Source organism: Meles meles, chromosome 12 (genome assembly GCF_922984935.1).
Source record: "Meles meles chromosome 12, mMelMel3.1 paternal haplotype, whole genome shotgun sequence".
Taxonomy (NCBI): domain Eukaryota; kingdom Metazoa; phylum Chordata; class Mammalia; order Carnivora; family Mustelidae; genus Meles; species Meles meles.
The window spans coordinates 2,629,566-2,645,237 of NC_060077.1; the positions used below are offsets into that span (position 1 = coordinate 2,629,566).

The window sequence follows — 15,672 nt, forward strand, 5'->3', positions numbered from 1 at the left end:
TTCTCTGAGCTTCTGGGAAGTTCTCATTTGGGGAATTCCTTTACAGGTCTGTGGCAGGCGTTGGGGTAGGAAGTCTTTATGATTTAACAGTGGATTTGGTTTTGGGAAGTAGACTGAAGTGATAAAGTAGGGATCGAGCCCAGTATTCATTTAGGTCCAATAGCGCACAAGTAGGAAATCCCTGTCCATTCCTGTCTGAGGCACTGGTACTTGATGCCCATATAGTAACAGAGGCTGGTTTTCTCAGGTGCCTGGACTCTGACACCGAAGGCAGTTTGCAAAGAGGAACCAGCAAACATTGCGTACAAGTGCATCTTTGTAATAGGCCTGTGGCCTCTGCGGGCAGTTCTGGGCAGGGCAGCGCATTTCGCAGTGCGATCTGCCAAGCCCTCTGACCTCAGAACAACAGCAGGTGAAGGCAGCCAGGAGCCGGGGCCAGTTCCCTTGTCACCGGGATCATTTTGTCTCTCACCTCAAGTCATCTCGCCTCATTTTGGATCTGAATGCCTAGGTTAGAATTTCGTGTCTTACACTTTACAGAGAACACCAGGGGTCAGTCGGGGTTTTCACATACTGTTACTGTGAATCAAGACGTAGCTCTGTTTGAAGCTCAGTTGTCAGGGCAGTGTGGTTTGGGCAAGAATGTGTGATTCGGAGTCAGACAGACCTGGCTTGTGATCCCAGTCGTACAACGTACCGAGTAGTCACGGTCGACCTCAGAGCCTCAGTTGCCAGATCTTAACAACGGCCATCAAGTACCGGTCCCTCAGACAGGAATGGAATTTCAAATGGATGCATGCAGGGGAGCCTGGGTGGCTCCGTCGGTTCAGCGCCCGACTCTGGATCCTGGCTCAGGTCTTGATCTCAGGGTCGTGAGTTTAAGCCCCCTCAGCATGGAGCCTACTTAAAAAAAAAAAATGTATGCGTGTAACATACTTACCTCCTCCTGGGTACCCTGTGTATGGTAGCAATGACTGCAAGTAGCACAACCAACAGAACCTTCCTTCTTGCTTCTGCTAATGGTTCTGTCCTGTCAGGAATTCAGCCGTTGTTCGTGTCTTAGCACATCCAGCAAAGCGAATGCTCCAGCTTTGCTCACCCGCAGCATGCAGTATCTCCATGCTCTGACCCGAGCAGTGTTCTCATGTTGTGTGCAGCTTGGGGAAGCAAGCACAGAGCTGTGTAATTCGGGCTGGTTCATGCATCTCTGGAATGTACTGGAGAGTAAGAAGAAAGCTATGGGCCTGATGGCTCTCCTGCCCCTGAGGTCTGGAATGGCCAATGGGCTCAGAAAAGCAAGAGGGACGGTGACAGTCCCAGGACTCCCAGGAAATGTCCCTGGGGCAGACACAGGCTAGACTTGCCATCAATTCCCGTTTTTCTAGAATCCCTGAGAAGTGTCCCTGCTGGCCCCCAGTCCCATCCGCAATCACGCAGAGCAGAGTAAGAGTGAGGGTTAGTACTGCCCATGCAAAAGCCGTCAGGTCATTGCCACCAGTCCCCAGCCCGAGACTGTGGTGAGGGCCTCTGCCTCAGGCTTCCGGTCTCTGATCTTTCCGCAAGTGCTGAGTGAACACGTCCACAAGTAGAGGCAGCGTGTGGAGGCCAGGCTGCGGTTGGGAGTTCTGCTGGTCAGCATTTTCATCTCCACAAGCAATCCCGCTGAAAGGAGCCTATCTGTGTGGAAAATGTCCCTTTCTTCTGGGCACTCACCGACAAAGGGGCTTGTTTTTTCTTTCCTCTCTGTGCTTCTGTGACTCGGGGTGAAGGTTGGTGGCATGCAGGCAAGCCCAGGACAGCCGAGCCGGGGGTGTGCCCTTGGGACGGTGGTGTCACCACAGGCGAGGGTTCTGGTAGGCAGAGGAGGCGGAACAAGGAGTTCCACGTCCTCCCTAAGTGTGAACCGTTACCTGCCAATCATTCCTCATGGAAGGCAGCGCCGGTGTGGGGTGTCCTACATCATGCTGTCCTGTCACACAGGGAACAGACGAGAGGAGCCAGTCCCAAAGACCCAAGTCCTCTCTGAGGCAAAAAGGACAATTTGGACATCATCTGTCAACCTGCCCTGAAATTCCAAAGATGCCTTTGCCATAGGAATAAATCCAGTGTATTGATCCTTCTGGGATTCCGGTTGTGATCTCTAGGATAACGTTTGTTTGTTTTAAAACGTTCCTTCTTGGCATGGCACAAATCAGATCTCCTAGGAATTACTCCTCCTACTACTTGTAGACCAGCATCTTTGTAGACAAACCTTTCCTTCAGAGAGAAACCATGAAATAGGGACACCTGGGTGGCTTAGTCGTTAAGTGTCTGCCTTTGGCTCAGTCATGATCCCGGGAGTCGTGGGATCAAGCCCCGCATAGGGCTCCCTGCTCAGCGGGAAGCTTGCTTCTCCCTCCTGCCTGCTTCTCTTCCCTCTCTCACTGTCTCCCTTTCTCTGTCAAATAAATAAAATCTTTAAAAAAAAAAAAAGGAAGAAGGAAACTGTAAAATGTATAAAGTAGGGAATAAGTGGTTTTGGAGTCCTGCTTGCTGCTCACTGATTATGAGTCTTGGGTAGGGGCCCTGCCTGGAAAACACAGCCTGTTTGCCGTGTTGATCCTCCGTATCTGTGTTCGTGTCCGTGGAGACTCACCAGCTCGGAGAAACTCTCCTCCCTACACCTCAGCCCAGAGGTACCTTCTGGGCTCTGGCATTGCTCTAGGAGCCGGAAGCTCTGCATGACTGCCTTTGGAAAGTAATTGTGCTTTACTGAGTCCAATTGTAGCCTGGCGTGCATATAAACTGCCGTGAAAAGGGATGCGAGCCTCAGGCCATGGGCAGCAGCGAGTAGCCTTCATAACATTTTATGACCTCTGAAATTGCTTGGGTAATCCTCAGTGAGCCAGTGGGCGAGAATAATGCTGAACATAATGATCAGAAGGAGGCCCAAGACCAGGGCCCAGACGTGCAAGCACTTGGCAGTAGAGGCATAGGCCTGCATCCCAGTCACCGCACCTGCCACACTCCTGTCCCTAGACTCCACGGAGAAGGCGAGCGCCACAAAGCCCCGGCAGCAGAGGGACCGAACAGTGTGGTCAGGCACAGAGGTCTCACTGGATGTTCGTCCAGCTCTGGGGCGCACGAGTGGGGCATGGAGCAGAGGGAGAGGAGAGAATCTCAGGCAGACTCCATGCTGGGCAGGGAGCCCCACACGGGGCTTGATCCCATGACCCTGAGATCATGACCCAAGCCAAAATCAAGAGTTTGATGCTCAACCGACTGAGCCACCCAGGCACCCCGCATTTCAGAACATAAAAGCACCTTCTAAAAACGTGGCCATCAGCTAGATCCCCCCATCCACACTAGGCAACGTTCAGAAGTGGAGTAAGAGAAATTGAGCTTCCTAGTCTTTGTGACACTTCTCTTGGGGTGGAGGTGGGTGATTTTGACTCTGCCGTCTTCATCCAGACCCTTCACATCAGCCACTGGCAGGTTTCTGCCTAGAAGGTGGGTGGGTAGCCTTCTAAAACTCTCTTCGTTGGTCCAACAGGTGACTTGCCCCAACATCTTCAAGTAATGATCAATCTTCTGCGTTGTGAAGATCGGATCAAGCTGGTAAGAAGAGACGAGAGTGGCAAGTTTTAATTTTTAATTTTGCGATTCGGTACGGAATTATTCAGTGAGAGGTGGGGAGTTCCGGTGTTCTAGCAAATTCTCCCAAATTGTTCACAAAAGCCCGAGCCAAGTTTGCTGTTCACCACCCGCAAGGTCCAGAGAAAGGATGTGTTAGGCGTCCATGTGGGTCTGATGGTGGAGATCTTCATTCTCCGGGTTTTACCTGTTCATTCATTTGTCCCAACTCCGGAGCAGTCTCCCAGAGCCAACTACTATCCCTTGTGCACGGATATAAACCAGCCGTGGCTGCTGCTCTTAAGAATCTCATCTTAATTCCTGAACTCACGGGGGAAAGGTAGAAAAAGTCCTTGATATTGATTGGGTGACAGAAGGGGCCATCACCTTGAAAGGCAGGCGTATGAGCGCGTCCTTGCTCGTCTAGGCTGTGCGTTTGGAGAGCGCCTGGGCGGAGCGGGCCCGGTACATGGTGGTGGTGGACAGCAGCGGGCGCCAGGATACGGAGGAGAGCATCTTGCTGGGAGTCGACTTTTCCAGTAAGGAAAGGTGAGTCTGGTGGGGTGGCACTTCCCTTCAACGGCAGGGACACGGGTTTCATGGAGAAAGGTTTCCGTGGTGCTGTATCCATGGACGATGATGGTGGGTGTGTGGTGTGGTCCGCGGCACGGGTGAGCAGACATGCAGGACAGTAGGATGCTCCACCGCGGCTCGGGCATGCCTGGTGCTGTATTCCATCTCTGCTCTCAGCTCGGGTTTGCGGAGAGTATAGAGAAGTTTCACTGAGCCTAGAAGTTTACTACTGGGTTGCTCTTGGGGATGCCATGGAAGAGAGCACCTGAGCCAGGAGGGCTTCCTGAAGGCGGTGATGGCTGTGGTGGACACCCAGGGACAAGCAGGAGCCAGCCACGTGAAGTAGGGACGGGACCGTGCAGTGTATGTGACTGATAGGCGTCCTGTCCAGTGCTTCCCCATATCCCCATCCCAGGTAGATTCCCAGGTATTTGTTGACAGGTCCTTGGTCAGATGCTCGAAGAGATTTGGAACTTTCCAGTGACTGGAGGCCAAGTTAGTTGTATCCTGGGCCCTATTACATGTGTGAAATGAGGGCGAAGGGCTCTTCTTATATCTAGGATACGTGAGTATGTGTGAGATCATCACAGAGCCTGGGTGTGTGAGAACTGGATTAAGATAGGCTCCCTGTAGTCATAGTCATTACTCATCTACCCAGGCAGGTGTGCGTTCTCCTGTGTATGAGGTAGTGGGCCAGGTACATGGAGAAGCAGCCGAGGCAGTCGTCCACCGCAGAGAACCTGTAAGCTTAGCAAGGAAGGAGCCATGACCAGATGGCAGGGTGACAGGCTCAGTGATGGGGGGTTGCCCGGGGGCTTGTGGAAGCATGGGACAGGGGTGGGCTTGGAGGGGGCAAGCCAGGGTCCTTCTGCAGCGGGTGATGGCTCACTGAGTCTCAAAGGGTGGTGCCCTTAAAGGGGAGGTGGGCACCAGGGATGGGGCGGGAGCAGGGGTGCATTCGAAGGCATCACGAGCAGAATCAATGGTAGGACAGAAAAAGCCACAGACGCGGTGAATGGTGGTGGCTGTGTGGTCTCGTCTCGTTCCTGTGAGAGGGCTGCTCATTCTGGCTGACAAGTCCACAAAGAAAGAGGGGAGGGTATTTCTTTTATGACCTTCTTCCCAGTGTGGAATAACATCCTCAGAAAGCTCTGTGCGGCCCATGTAGGGAGAGTGAGCCAGTGTCTGTGGCCTTGGGCAGGCTGGGAAGTCTGGATCTGGAAGACTGCAGAGCCTGGCAGGTCTTAGGAGTTGAGCCATGGAGAGTGCCCCGGGAGGCGAGAGGGCCCAGTGCCTCATGGCAGGGTAGCCCCAGGCCAGCGCTCCGGGACTTGGTGGAGCTCTGTGTTCTGTGGAGCATGGACGGATTTAGTGTGGAACGGTGATGTCGTGATATTGCTCTTCGGTGATCAGCCAGCCTTTCAGAGTTCCTCCCTCGCCACGTGTGGGCCATTCCTGTAACACTCTGTGGCCCGGAGCGGGATCCTGCTTGCCTGTGGGTTGTGGCCACGGCAGAGGTCTGCCCTCCCACCAGCCATCTCTGTGGCTTCCCTAAGAGAACACAGGGCAGGTGCCGTGGTGTGTCCTCAGCGTCTCACTGAGCCCTTAAGCCGCCCCGTAGAGCAGGTGGCCCTCACCCGTGTGTTACAGGTGAGGCATGCAGCTTGAGAGGTCGGGGTGGGTGTCCCAAGGCTGTGCTACTGGCAAAGCTGGGCCTCAGAAGCCAGCCTTCCGTGGCTGTGCGGACCCCACACAGCGCTGCACCGTAGCCCTGCCTGCACCCCGTCGCTCGCGAATTCGTCTGTACTCGCTAGCTCTTTCCTGGTGCCTGGCCTCTGCTCTCCGACCTCGGAGTCTGGAGGACATGACTCTGGCGTCAGACACATGCACGGCACCCACGTTGTCCTACACAACTGGGGCAGACGGGCCCACATGCAGGCGCCAACCCCAAGGCCGGCGCGGGTGTCTGGTGGCCGGGGCCACAGATGGTGAGCAGGTGGTCAGAGGGCAATGGGAACCCAGCGGGCCTTTCGTCGTTGGGCCTGAGGGGCGGCCCCGCAGGCCCAGGCTTGCAGAGGCAGTGGCCTGGGGGACTGGCGCTGTCACACCCGGGTTCTGTCTTGGTTTGTCTTTGGGAGGCGAGAGCCATGAGCGGGCACCATGCAGTCTGCGAAGGGCTTCCGTGGCTCACCTGGAGCTGGGCCTGGCTCCCACTGGGCCCGAGAGTCCCCACGCCGGCCCCACGGGCTCCCCTGCTCCGGCTCTTCCGGTTTCCTCTGAAACTTTCTCCTCCCTCAGCTGCCCCTGCCCACTTCACCCTTCGAGGTCTTTCTCCCCTGGAAGACCCCATTTCCCCGTCTGGGCAGCCCCGCTCCCCTGTCTGCCCGCACACAGGCCCTCCCTCCCTGGAGACGTTTTATGGTTGGTCACTCCAGGACGACTGCAAACTCACGGAGCGACAGATGAGGGGACGTTAGGGAATTTGCCGTTTTTACAGTTGTGTCGTGGCCCCTGGCTATGCTCTCGACTGCAGGTGGGGACTCTGAGCAGTCCTCCTCGGGCTTAGCCCCGTGCGCGGGGCTCCCTCTGGGCTCCCCCATCTCTGCAGGCGGGCGAGGCCGGTGTAGATGCTACCCTTGTGTCATTTGGATGGTTCCATCTCAGCCTGCCCTGGGATGCCCCCTCCAGCCCTGGGCCTGGGGCTTTGGTCCCCCCAGTCCAGTCCAGTCCAGTGTTCCTTGTAGCTCCATCTTCTCTCCTCATTACCTGTCCCTGGCGTGGGTCCTCAATGCTGAAAGAGGGTGAGTCTTCGAGGCCCGGCCCCGTGTTCCCAGGTGGCCCTCTGCCCTTGGGTGCTCTTAGCGTGTCAGTTGGGGCTATCACGGCCCCCTGCTCGGCTTGCCCCTCCAGGTCTCAGCATACGTTGTGTTTTGCAGCTCTGCAAAGGAAGTAGGGTCAGCCCGTAGAGATTGGGTAGAGGTGCGGGGGAGGGGGCCGGGGAGTTTGCCTAATGCAAAAGACTTAGTGTGATTTGACCAGAAGGGCTCGCAGCTGCCTTCCCCATAGACAGAAGCAGAGGGTGGAAGAGCCCCCTGCTCACCCGCGCTGCAGAGGAAGAGGGGTCTGTGAGCTCAGAGCTCCCTGTCTGTGGTCGGAGGCATCACGTTACTCGCTGGGCCGTTGCTAAGAGGTAGCAGAGGCCGACGTTCAAGATCCCTGGAGGTTGTCGGAGCTGGCCTTGGCCGTGGCTGTTCCTGTGGTCTCTTAAATGCCTTTAAATGCCTGGAGAATTTTTATCACAATCTGAGTAACCCTCCGAGAGGGTCCTTTCTGTCCTTCTGTGTTTCTTGGTGGCGCCTGTCTCCAGAGTCACTAGGTATCGTTTGACTGTTAGGGTGAGCGAAGCAAAAGCAGATGAGGCTGAGCTTGAAACTGCAGCTGTACAACAGGTACAAGAGGCCCAGAAGTGAACTCCAGCCATGGTGTTGGCACTCTCTCCACCCCTGCCACCCCAGGACAAGAGGCCCGGTTGGCCACCACCGCTTGCCTGTGTCTCCTGGAGTGCATGTGACCTCGTGCCAGGAGTGCGCCAGCCATCCGTGGCTTCACCCCTGCTGCAGCATGGGCGTGTGGTCACCTGCTCGCTCCCTGCCCCCTGAGGGCCACAGCCAAGACCTGGTGTTTCCGGAGCTCCCTCCGCACTTTGGAGGGATCACAATCCCCTGTGACTGCCACTGGGGACCCCCTCTGGGAGGACCATCCCAGGCTGATGTCTTCTAGAAGTCAGAGGCAAGTGGTCCCTACACAGACAGCCTGAGAGCTTCTCCCAGATACACACGCAGCAGCTAGGCCCAGGTCGGGTGGTGGTTCCCTTCTGCAAGCTGGACAGGCTGGGTGAAGGCAAGGAAGAGGGTGTATGAGCGGGCAGACCCTGACTCTGGGCATCTTCTCTTTCCTTCTGAGCAGTAAAAGCTGCACCATCGGGATGGTTCTCCGGCTGTGGAGCGACACGAAAATCCACCTTGATGGAGACGGGTAAGGAGATCTCTTTAAAAGATTCTTCCGGGGGCACCTGGGCGGCTCAGTAGGTTAAACATCTGCCTTCCGCTCAGGTCCTGATGCTAAGGTCCTAGGATCGAGCCCCACATCGGGCTCCCCAATCAGTGGGGAGCCTTTTTCTCCACCCTCCCCCACCTTGTGCTTTCTCTCTCTCTCAAATTAATAAAATCTTTAAAAAAAAAAAAACCACTAGAAGATTCTTCTACTGTAGGCTTTGAAACCCGAGTTGGTCCTTGGAGGATCATGGGAGCAGAGTCATCTGTGTGACGCACTCATTACAGCAGGAGAGGTGACATGCCCTCCTGCGTGCCGCACAGGATGGGGATATTTGGGATGTTATTTAAGGGAATTTGGGTCGTGAAGTATCAACGGAAGAGTGTTTACGGGGGATGTGCTGCTGTGTGACGTTCCAGAGCGGCAGACAGCTGACACTCATTCATTCACCTTGATGTGCTAAATGAGCACTTGGTACGTGCCCTCCATGCGGAGCTGGTCGCTGTCAGTTCACAGTTGGAAAGGACACGGTGGGAGCTCACAGCTGTGGGGGTGCAGGGAGAGACAAGCAGGTGGCAGGCGCCTCTGCGGAGCAGGAGCCCTTCCATGTGGCCCGGGCAGGTGGACAGGAGACGAAGAGCCACCCGGGTTCCCTGTGCGTTTGCTTCCAGGGGAAATATGGGGCTTCTGCCATGAGGGGGAAGTAGCCGAACACAGTTGTCCCTCCACTGAGATGCCAACGGTAAAAGTTATGTTGCCTCATACATAGACTCGGGGAAGAAAAGTTAAAATGTGGTTTTTGTTTTGTTTTGAAGAGGCAGGATCACAGTTCTGGTTTGTTTGTGGGGTTTTTTTTCCCTTCGTCACATTTTGCCATCTGTGACTCTGTTTCCCATGCAGGGGTGTGTGGGGGGCAGGCAGTAGCGGGGGCGGGGACGGTGTAGGACCCGGACCGAGATGGGGTCAGACGGCGGTGCCGCCTTTGCCAGGGCTTGTGTTTGTGATGGACCTCGCTGGTTGCACAGCTGGGTTAGAAGCCCAGACTGGGGAACGCTTTTTGTTCTTTGTTTTTTTAACTTTTTCCCTGCTCTTGCCCTGGTTTGATCCAGCGGGCCAGTGCTCAGAAAGCACCAGGATGTCTACCGTGGCCCGCCCGCTCACCTCGGGGTGCTGTGGCCACAGAGTCTGATTCCTCACCAGGCTTCCTTTTTTTTTTCCATCCCCAGGGGCTTCAGCGTCAGCACAGCAGGACGGATGCACGTCTTTAAGCCTGTATCCGTCCAGGCCATGTGGTAAGTGTGCTTTTAGGGACTTTTACCACCTTAGCAATATTTTTTTAGCTGCCAACATGAATAGGAAAACCCCCTTCGACTTTAAAGCTCGTTCCAGTGCGCTTATTTGTGTGTGTGTAGCAGAATGCAGGTAAGATGAAGTGAACCCTGTTAACCACTTTTTAAGTGCAGTTCAGTACACATCCATGATGTGCAAACCTTTTTCGTCATCCCATTAAACGCTAACTCCCTCCCCCACCGCCCCGGCCCTGGTTAACCTCTGTTCTACCTTCTGTCTCTTGAGTTTGCCTACTCCATGTCCCTCCGGAAGAGGGGGCGTCATCCCCGGCTTGTCCCTGTGCGTCTGGCTTCTGTCACGGGTCGCAGTGTTTTCAAGGTTCGTCCATCTTGTAGCATGTGTCAGAATCCTTTCGAAGGCTGGATGTTACGCCGGTGTGTGGTTAGAGACTATTTTTGTGTGTGGGCCCATCAGCTGTCAGTGGACATTTGGGTTCTTTCCACCTTCTGGCTGTTGTGCTCAGAGCTGCTGTGAACACGGGCGGATGGACAGTGTGTCTGTGGGAGTCCTTGTCTGCAATTGTTTTGAGGACGTACCTAGAAGTGGAATTTCTAGAGCACGCGGTTAACTCTGTGTGTCGCTGTCTGAGGAACCAAAACAGGTTTCCGCAAACCAGGCTCTTCGCCCCATTTCGCCGTCCTGCCGGCCGTGCGTAGGGTTTGGTTTCTCCATGTCCTCGCCGGCACCTGCTGGTGCGTGAGTTCTCATCCTCGCCCTCTTAACGGGTGTGAAGGGGCATTTCGTTACCAGTGCTGGTTTGTATTTTCCTGCCTGATGAGTACTGGGCTGTCTCTTCATGTGCTTGTCAGCCCTTTGCGCATCTCTTTTGGAGAAAAGTCTGTTCAGGTCCTTCAGCCAGTTTTGTCACTGGGCGGTTTTTCTGTGCCGTGCTTACATACCCACAGTTCCTGCTGTCCCCACGCCGTCCCCGCGTAAATCTTCGTACTCCTAATTCCTGGCGCACGCTCGGCTTGTGCCCTGAAGGGAACGGCGCCCTGCCAGGCACTGGCATCCAGGAAGGCATATGACGGACGTGATTGGTGTCCTCGTGGGGTTTACAGTCTGTAGAGGGGAGGTGGCTATAGCCCGCGCCAGGGTCACGTGTCAGACCAGGGAGTGCAGGGGGCGTGTTCTCGAAGGGCTTCTCGCTGCGGGATGCGGGGAGCAGGGCCCGTGTGGGGGCGGGGGGCCCTCCTGCACACTCGGCTTCGGGGATGCGGGAGCCCTGGGCAAAGGCTGCACTGGGGGAAACAGGTCGGTCCGATGCTCCTCCAGACCGGGCACACGCACCTGTGAGCCTCCCTCACCCTTGGAAGGCCGCACAGACACCCCTGCAGCGAACCCAACACCGCGGTCTCTGTCCCCAGCGATCTGGAAGAGGCTCGGGAGGGAGCTGGTGGCTGCTGAAAAGGGTTCTGCCCAGCGTTTCACAGTCACTGCTTTGTTGTCTGCGACAGTGAGAGATAGGCTGAATTCTCCCACGGGCCCGTCGGTAGGCAGTGTAGTGCCCCGTTGTTACCTCATCTGCTGCTCCGCACTGCCCTCCATCCAGGCTCCTTCTGGGGGAAATCACGACATCCGAGTGCCCGTGATGTCCCAGATGTTTCTTGCGTCCCTGGATCATTTCTTACCTCTTTCTCTCCAGGCAAGTGAAAAACAGGCCCACGAGTTTTTCCAGAACTGCAGGAGCAAAGCTAAATTTAGTAAATATGCAGCTCAGGCCTGTGCCCTGAAGCAGCCTAGAGACAGGACAGACATGCCTGAGTGGGATACGTGCAGTGGACACCGGGGGGGGGGGCTTCCCCGAGGAGTCTCGCTCCCACCGGGCTTCCCCACTCCCACCCTGGACACGTGCGGCGGACGCCGAGGGGGGGCCTTCCCCGAGAATTCTCGCTCCCTCTGGGGCTTCCCACTCCCACCCTCCATCGATGCCTCGGTTCACCCCCTTCACTGACAAAGTTTCAGCCTAGATTTTTGTTAAAAAAAGACTGAACTGTGTTACCATACACATTCTCCCCATTCTCCACGTTTTTCTTCTGCCCACCCTTCCTTCCTGAACCTCTGTTTCATTTTGTCCTTGTGTCGATGTGAGTTCCTAGCACTCATTTCCCTAAGAGATCGAAGCATCAGAGCTGTTAGTAACGGTGATGGGCAAAGGCTAAAAAGCAAGTTATTCAGAGCGCAGTAAAATGTGCAGCTCGTGAAAGACTCCTTCCTTCCACCCGCTGGGCGTCACAGTGGTTCCCACGGCCTCTGAAGTAATCTGGGTTCTTGGGCATTCATTGACGGAGTGGGAGATGGTCTGGGAGCCAGCCCGGGCAGGAGAGTTACGTACGAGGTTTGCACCGTGTCCTCGTGGGCCACGGTGAAGGATGTCTCATCGGCTCTTGGGTTTGCAGCGTGTGTCCCCGAGACAAGCTCCCGTTCCTGGCAGCCTGGAGGTTTCGGCCTGCCTCGCATCCCCCACGTAACCTTTTACCTACGGCGACGCTCGGAGGGAGTCCTTGAGGGACCCCCCCACCCTGCCCCCAACCCCCATTTGGAGGGAGAAGCCTAGGCCTGACCCTGTCCCCCCTCCTTACCCCAGGTCTGCCCTGCAGGTCCTTCACAAGGCCTGTGAAGTGGCACGCAGACACAACTACTTCCCCGGTGGTGTGGCGCTCGTCTGGGCCACATACTATGAGAGCTGCATCAGCTCGGACCAGAGCTGCATCAACGAGTGGAACGCCATGCAGGACCTGGAGTCCACGCGGCCCGACTCCCCGGCCCTGTTTGTGGACAAGTAAGTACGGCGCAGCCTGGCCCACGCCAGCCAGACCCTGAGTCTGCCCGAGGTCCCTCCCTCCTCCCTGGTAGTCCTGGGGTAGGGACCACCCCTCCCAGGACCAGCATCCCAAGCCGGGGCTCCTCACCTGCCACGCCTGGGTCGTCTGTGTCCTCAGGAAAGCTCCGTGACCACTGCCCCACTTCCGAAATTAGAGGTGCATTTGGGTGTGAATGCATTTCTGGGGAACAGCTCCGTAACTCCCATCAGCTTCTCAAAGGAAAGCGCCACCCACGTGCTTCACCGGCTCCGGGGCCGTGTTCTGTGGTCTGGCCTTTCCCTCTGTTCCGAGGAGTATTATGTATCCATCGTCCCGGGATCCCAGAACGCAACCGCACCGACACTGCCTGGGGACAGCCCTCCTCGGTGGCCCCAACAGTGAATCGGGGCCCGTGTCACGTGGCCCCCAGCAGAGCTCATGTGGCCTGAGGCTGCACTCAGGGAGGGTCTGGGTCCAGAAGAAGGAAACAGCTCCCCCACCTTCTGTCTTAGTTAGGGCCCTCCTCCCCCTGAGTTGTGTGTCCCTCTGGGACTGTTACAAGGGCCACGGACAGGGAGGTCAGCCTGAATGAGGAGACGACCGGAAGCCACATTCTAGGAGGCCCCAAGTGGTGAGAGGGTTGGGGAGAATGACGGTTGCCTTTGAATATAGAAAGGGGCATCCCATGGAAGAATTATCGTGGTTTGTGTAGAAGTAGGACTGATGGGCAGATGTTACAGGGAAGCACATAGATTCTCCGTGTAAGAAGGAGGGGAGTGGAGCCGGGCACAGTGATGCCCTCACACGTGGACGTGTTCCAGCAGAGGCAGAAGGGTCTGGTTGGTGGGGGGCGGACATTCTGCGTGTGCTTCCAGTGTCTCGTCCTGAGAGCCTGAGTCTCTGCAGACCTGAACGCGGACTGTGCTTTCCAGCCATAGCTCTCCGTCTGCTCGCCACTCTGTGGATTCCCATGGGGGTTCTAGACACAGGCCTGGACTCCTCTGTCCCTTTCCCCTACTCCCAAAAACATGCGTGCAAAGAACGTGGCTCTTGGAGCATCTAGTGTGTCTGCAAACGTGGACCTCAGGCTCCCTGTCCTTCTGCATCTTACTGGACGTACCTTCTTCCCAGGCCGACGGAAGGGGAAAGGACTGAGCGCGTCATCAGGGCCAAGCTCCGCAGCATCATGATGAGCCGGGATCTAGAAAACGTGACCTCGAAAGAAGTAAGAGAGCTCGTCCCTCAGCAGGCCAGAGGTCACAAGGTGTTCACATGTCCTGTCGCTCTAAGCACAGCAGAGGCGGGCCTGCTGCATGGCCTTCCCCGACTCTCAGAGGCTTTGTCCCTCCAAGAGCCTTAGCATCCCACTCTAGTCTGGATCCCGCTGTGCTCCATACCAGCTGTGGGCCCTTGAGCACATTTCCTGATCTTTAGGAACCTGTAAGACCTTTGGCAATAATTCCCCAAGGCACGCCATTGCCCTGAGACACACTGACCTACTAGCCCCCTCTTCTTGCCTTGTGTTTTGTTGAGATACAGCAAACACTTACTGCTTATTTCAGGATGCTCACTTACTAACTAGCAAGTTACCAACCCTGGACTGCCTTCTGTGTGCCTTCAGATTTTTTTCTGGATCACTTTTTTCTTGTTTCGGTGGCTTTTTGTTCAGAGACTGCAATGAATTATAATGTGCTTAAAATGGGTAGATCTGAGGGCTTGAAAGGGCCATTGAAAAAAACCATAGATCGCCCTTTTTATTAATTAACACACATAAAAAGTCATATTTGGGCACAACCCTCTTGGGTACCCTCCCTCTTTGGGAGCTTTGTCCTATCGCTTGGTAAGCTTTGCTTTGCTGCGCACTGAAAACAAAAAACGAAAAACTGGGTTGCCTGGGTGGCTCAGTTGGTTAAGCGGCTGCCTTCGCCAGCTTGGGTCATGATCCCAGCATCCTGGGATCAAGTTCCACATCGGGCTCCTTGCTCCTCAGGGAGCCTGCTTCTCCCTTTACCTCTGCCTGCCCCTCTGCCTGCCTATACTCTATCTTTCTGACAAATAAATAAGTAAAATCTTTAAACAAAACAAAACACACTATCATATTGTGATGCCTGCTAAAGCAGGATGAAACTGACTATGTATTCACTGTGATGTATTTGATATTTAATTGTAAAAACAGAAGTTCCTTAAACTTAGTAGAAGAGATCCCGTGCAAATCATCTTCTTCATATAAATAACGAACTTCTCCCAGTCAGACCGACGGTGAGGCTGGGCAGCCTGTGTTTCCGCCCCCTGTGTTTGTGCTGTGTGCGTCTCAACGTGTGTGTGCCAACTCTAGGGTAAAAAACGCCAAAACAACCAAACACCTTTTTTGAAAACAGCCACAGTCTAATGGTAACATGACTTCTTTGGAGCCGGACAACCCTTGTTTTGTTTTGTGACGACTCACTTTTCCTGCTGTTCTCCACTCCACAGATCCGTAATGAATTAGAGACGCAGATGAACTGTAACTTGAAAGAATTCAAGGAATTCATAGACAACGAGATGCTCCTTATCTTGGGACAGATGGACAAGCCCTCCCTCATCTTCGACCACCTTTATCTCGTAAGAAGCATCGTGCACAGCAGGGTCTGGTTTGGGGAAACATCCGTCTGCAGACTTTGGTTGGAGCTTGCAGCAGAGTCAGAGACGGGGAGAAACTGGCATTGCTAGAACCCCATTCCTGGCTGTTCTGGGAACCGCAGTCTTCCACTCCCTTCCTATGGCCTGCAAAGTTGCCCTCCGCCAGATGTCTGAGTTGGGGCTCCCAGCCGAGCTGTGCAGAGTGGTGTGAAGGCTGTCTGGCATGGTCCACTGGCCGTGGTTTTCAGAATCCCTCCACCCTTGGTCTGCAGTCAGTAGCACAGAGGCCCCGTCCAGTTACCGCCACACGGTTTGCAGGCTGGCACCCCTGGTTACTACACAATACACGCTTGTCAAACCCCAGAAACACGCCTGGCATCACCGAAACGAAAGAAACAGTAGGCAAAACAGACCAAACCCCCGAAACTCGATTTTTTCCCCTCTTTCTGTCCGGGCAGCGACTCCATGCCCTGCTCCCGGGCCCACCGAAGGGACAGGCCCCAGGAGCCCCAAGTGGGGGCAGGTTGCGCAGCTTCCCGCCCACCACCGTCTCTTGCTCGGATGCTCTTAATGCTGCGAATCTCCATAGAAGGCAACTGGCAAGTTCTCAGAGTCCCTCAGAGAGACTATAGAGGAGAGCGTGTTACTAAAATTAGAGAAG

At 55.2% G+C, this 15,672-nt stretch overlaps 1 protein-coding gene across 2 annotated transcripts in view; it reads left to right on the top strand.

Annotated features, from left to right (window-relative positions):
- The window catches only part of SSH1 (slingshot protein phosphatase 1), a 55,489-nt gene that overhangs the window by 26,951 nt on the left and 12,866 nt on the right, over positions 1-15,672 (top strand). For both annotated transcript variants that reach the window (XM_046024974.1, XM_046024975.1), the window contains 7 exons: positions 3,533-3,597; positions 4,040-4,161; positions 8,152-8,220; positions 9,465-9,530; positions 12,176-12,370; positions 13,524-13,617; positions 14,865-14,993. In XM_046024974.1, the coding sequence (XP_045880930.1) occupies positions 3,533-3,597; positions 4,040-4,161; positions 8,152-8,220; positions 9,465-9,530; positions 12,176-12,370; positions 13,524-13,617; positions 14,865-14,993 (740 nt within the window). The remainder of the gene's footprint in view (positions 1-3,532; positions 3,598-4,039; positions 4,162-8,151; positions 8,221-9,464; positions 9,531-12,175; positions 12,371-13,523; positions 13,618-14,864; positions 14,994-15,672) is intronic.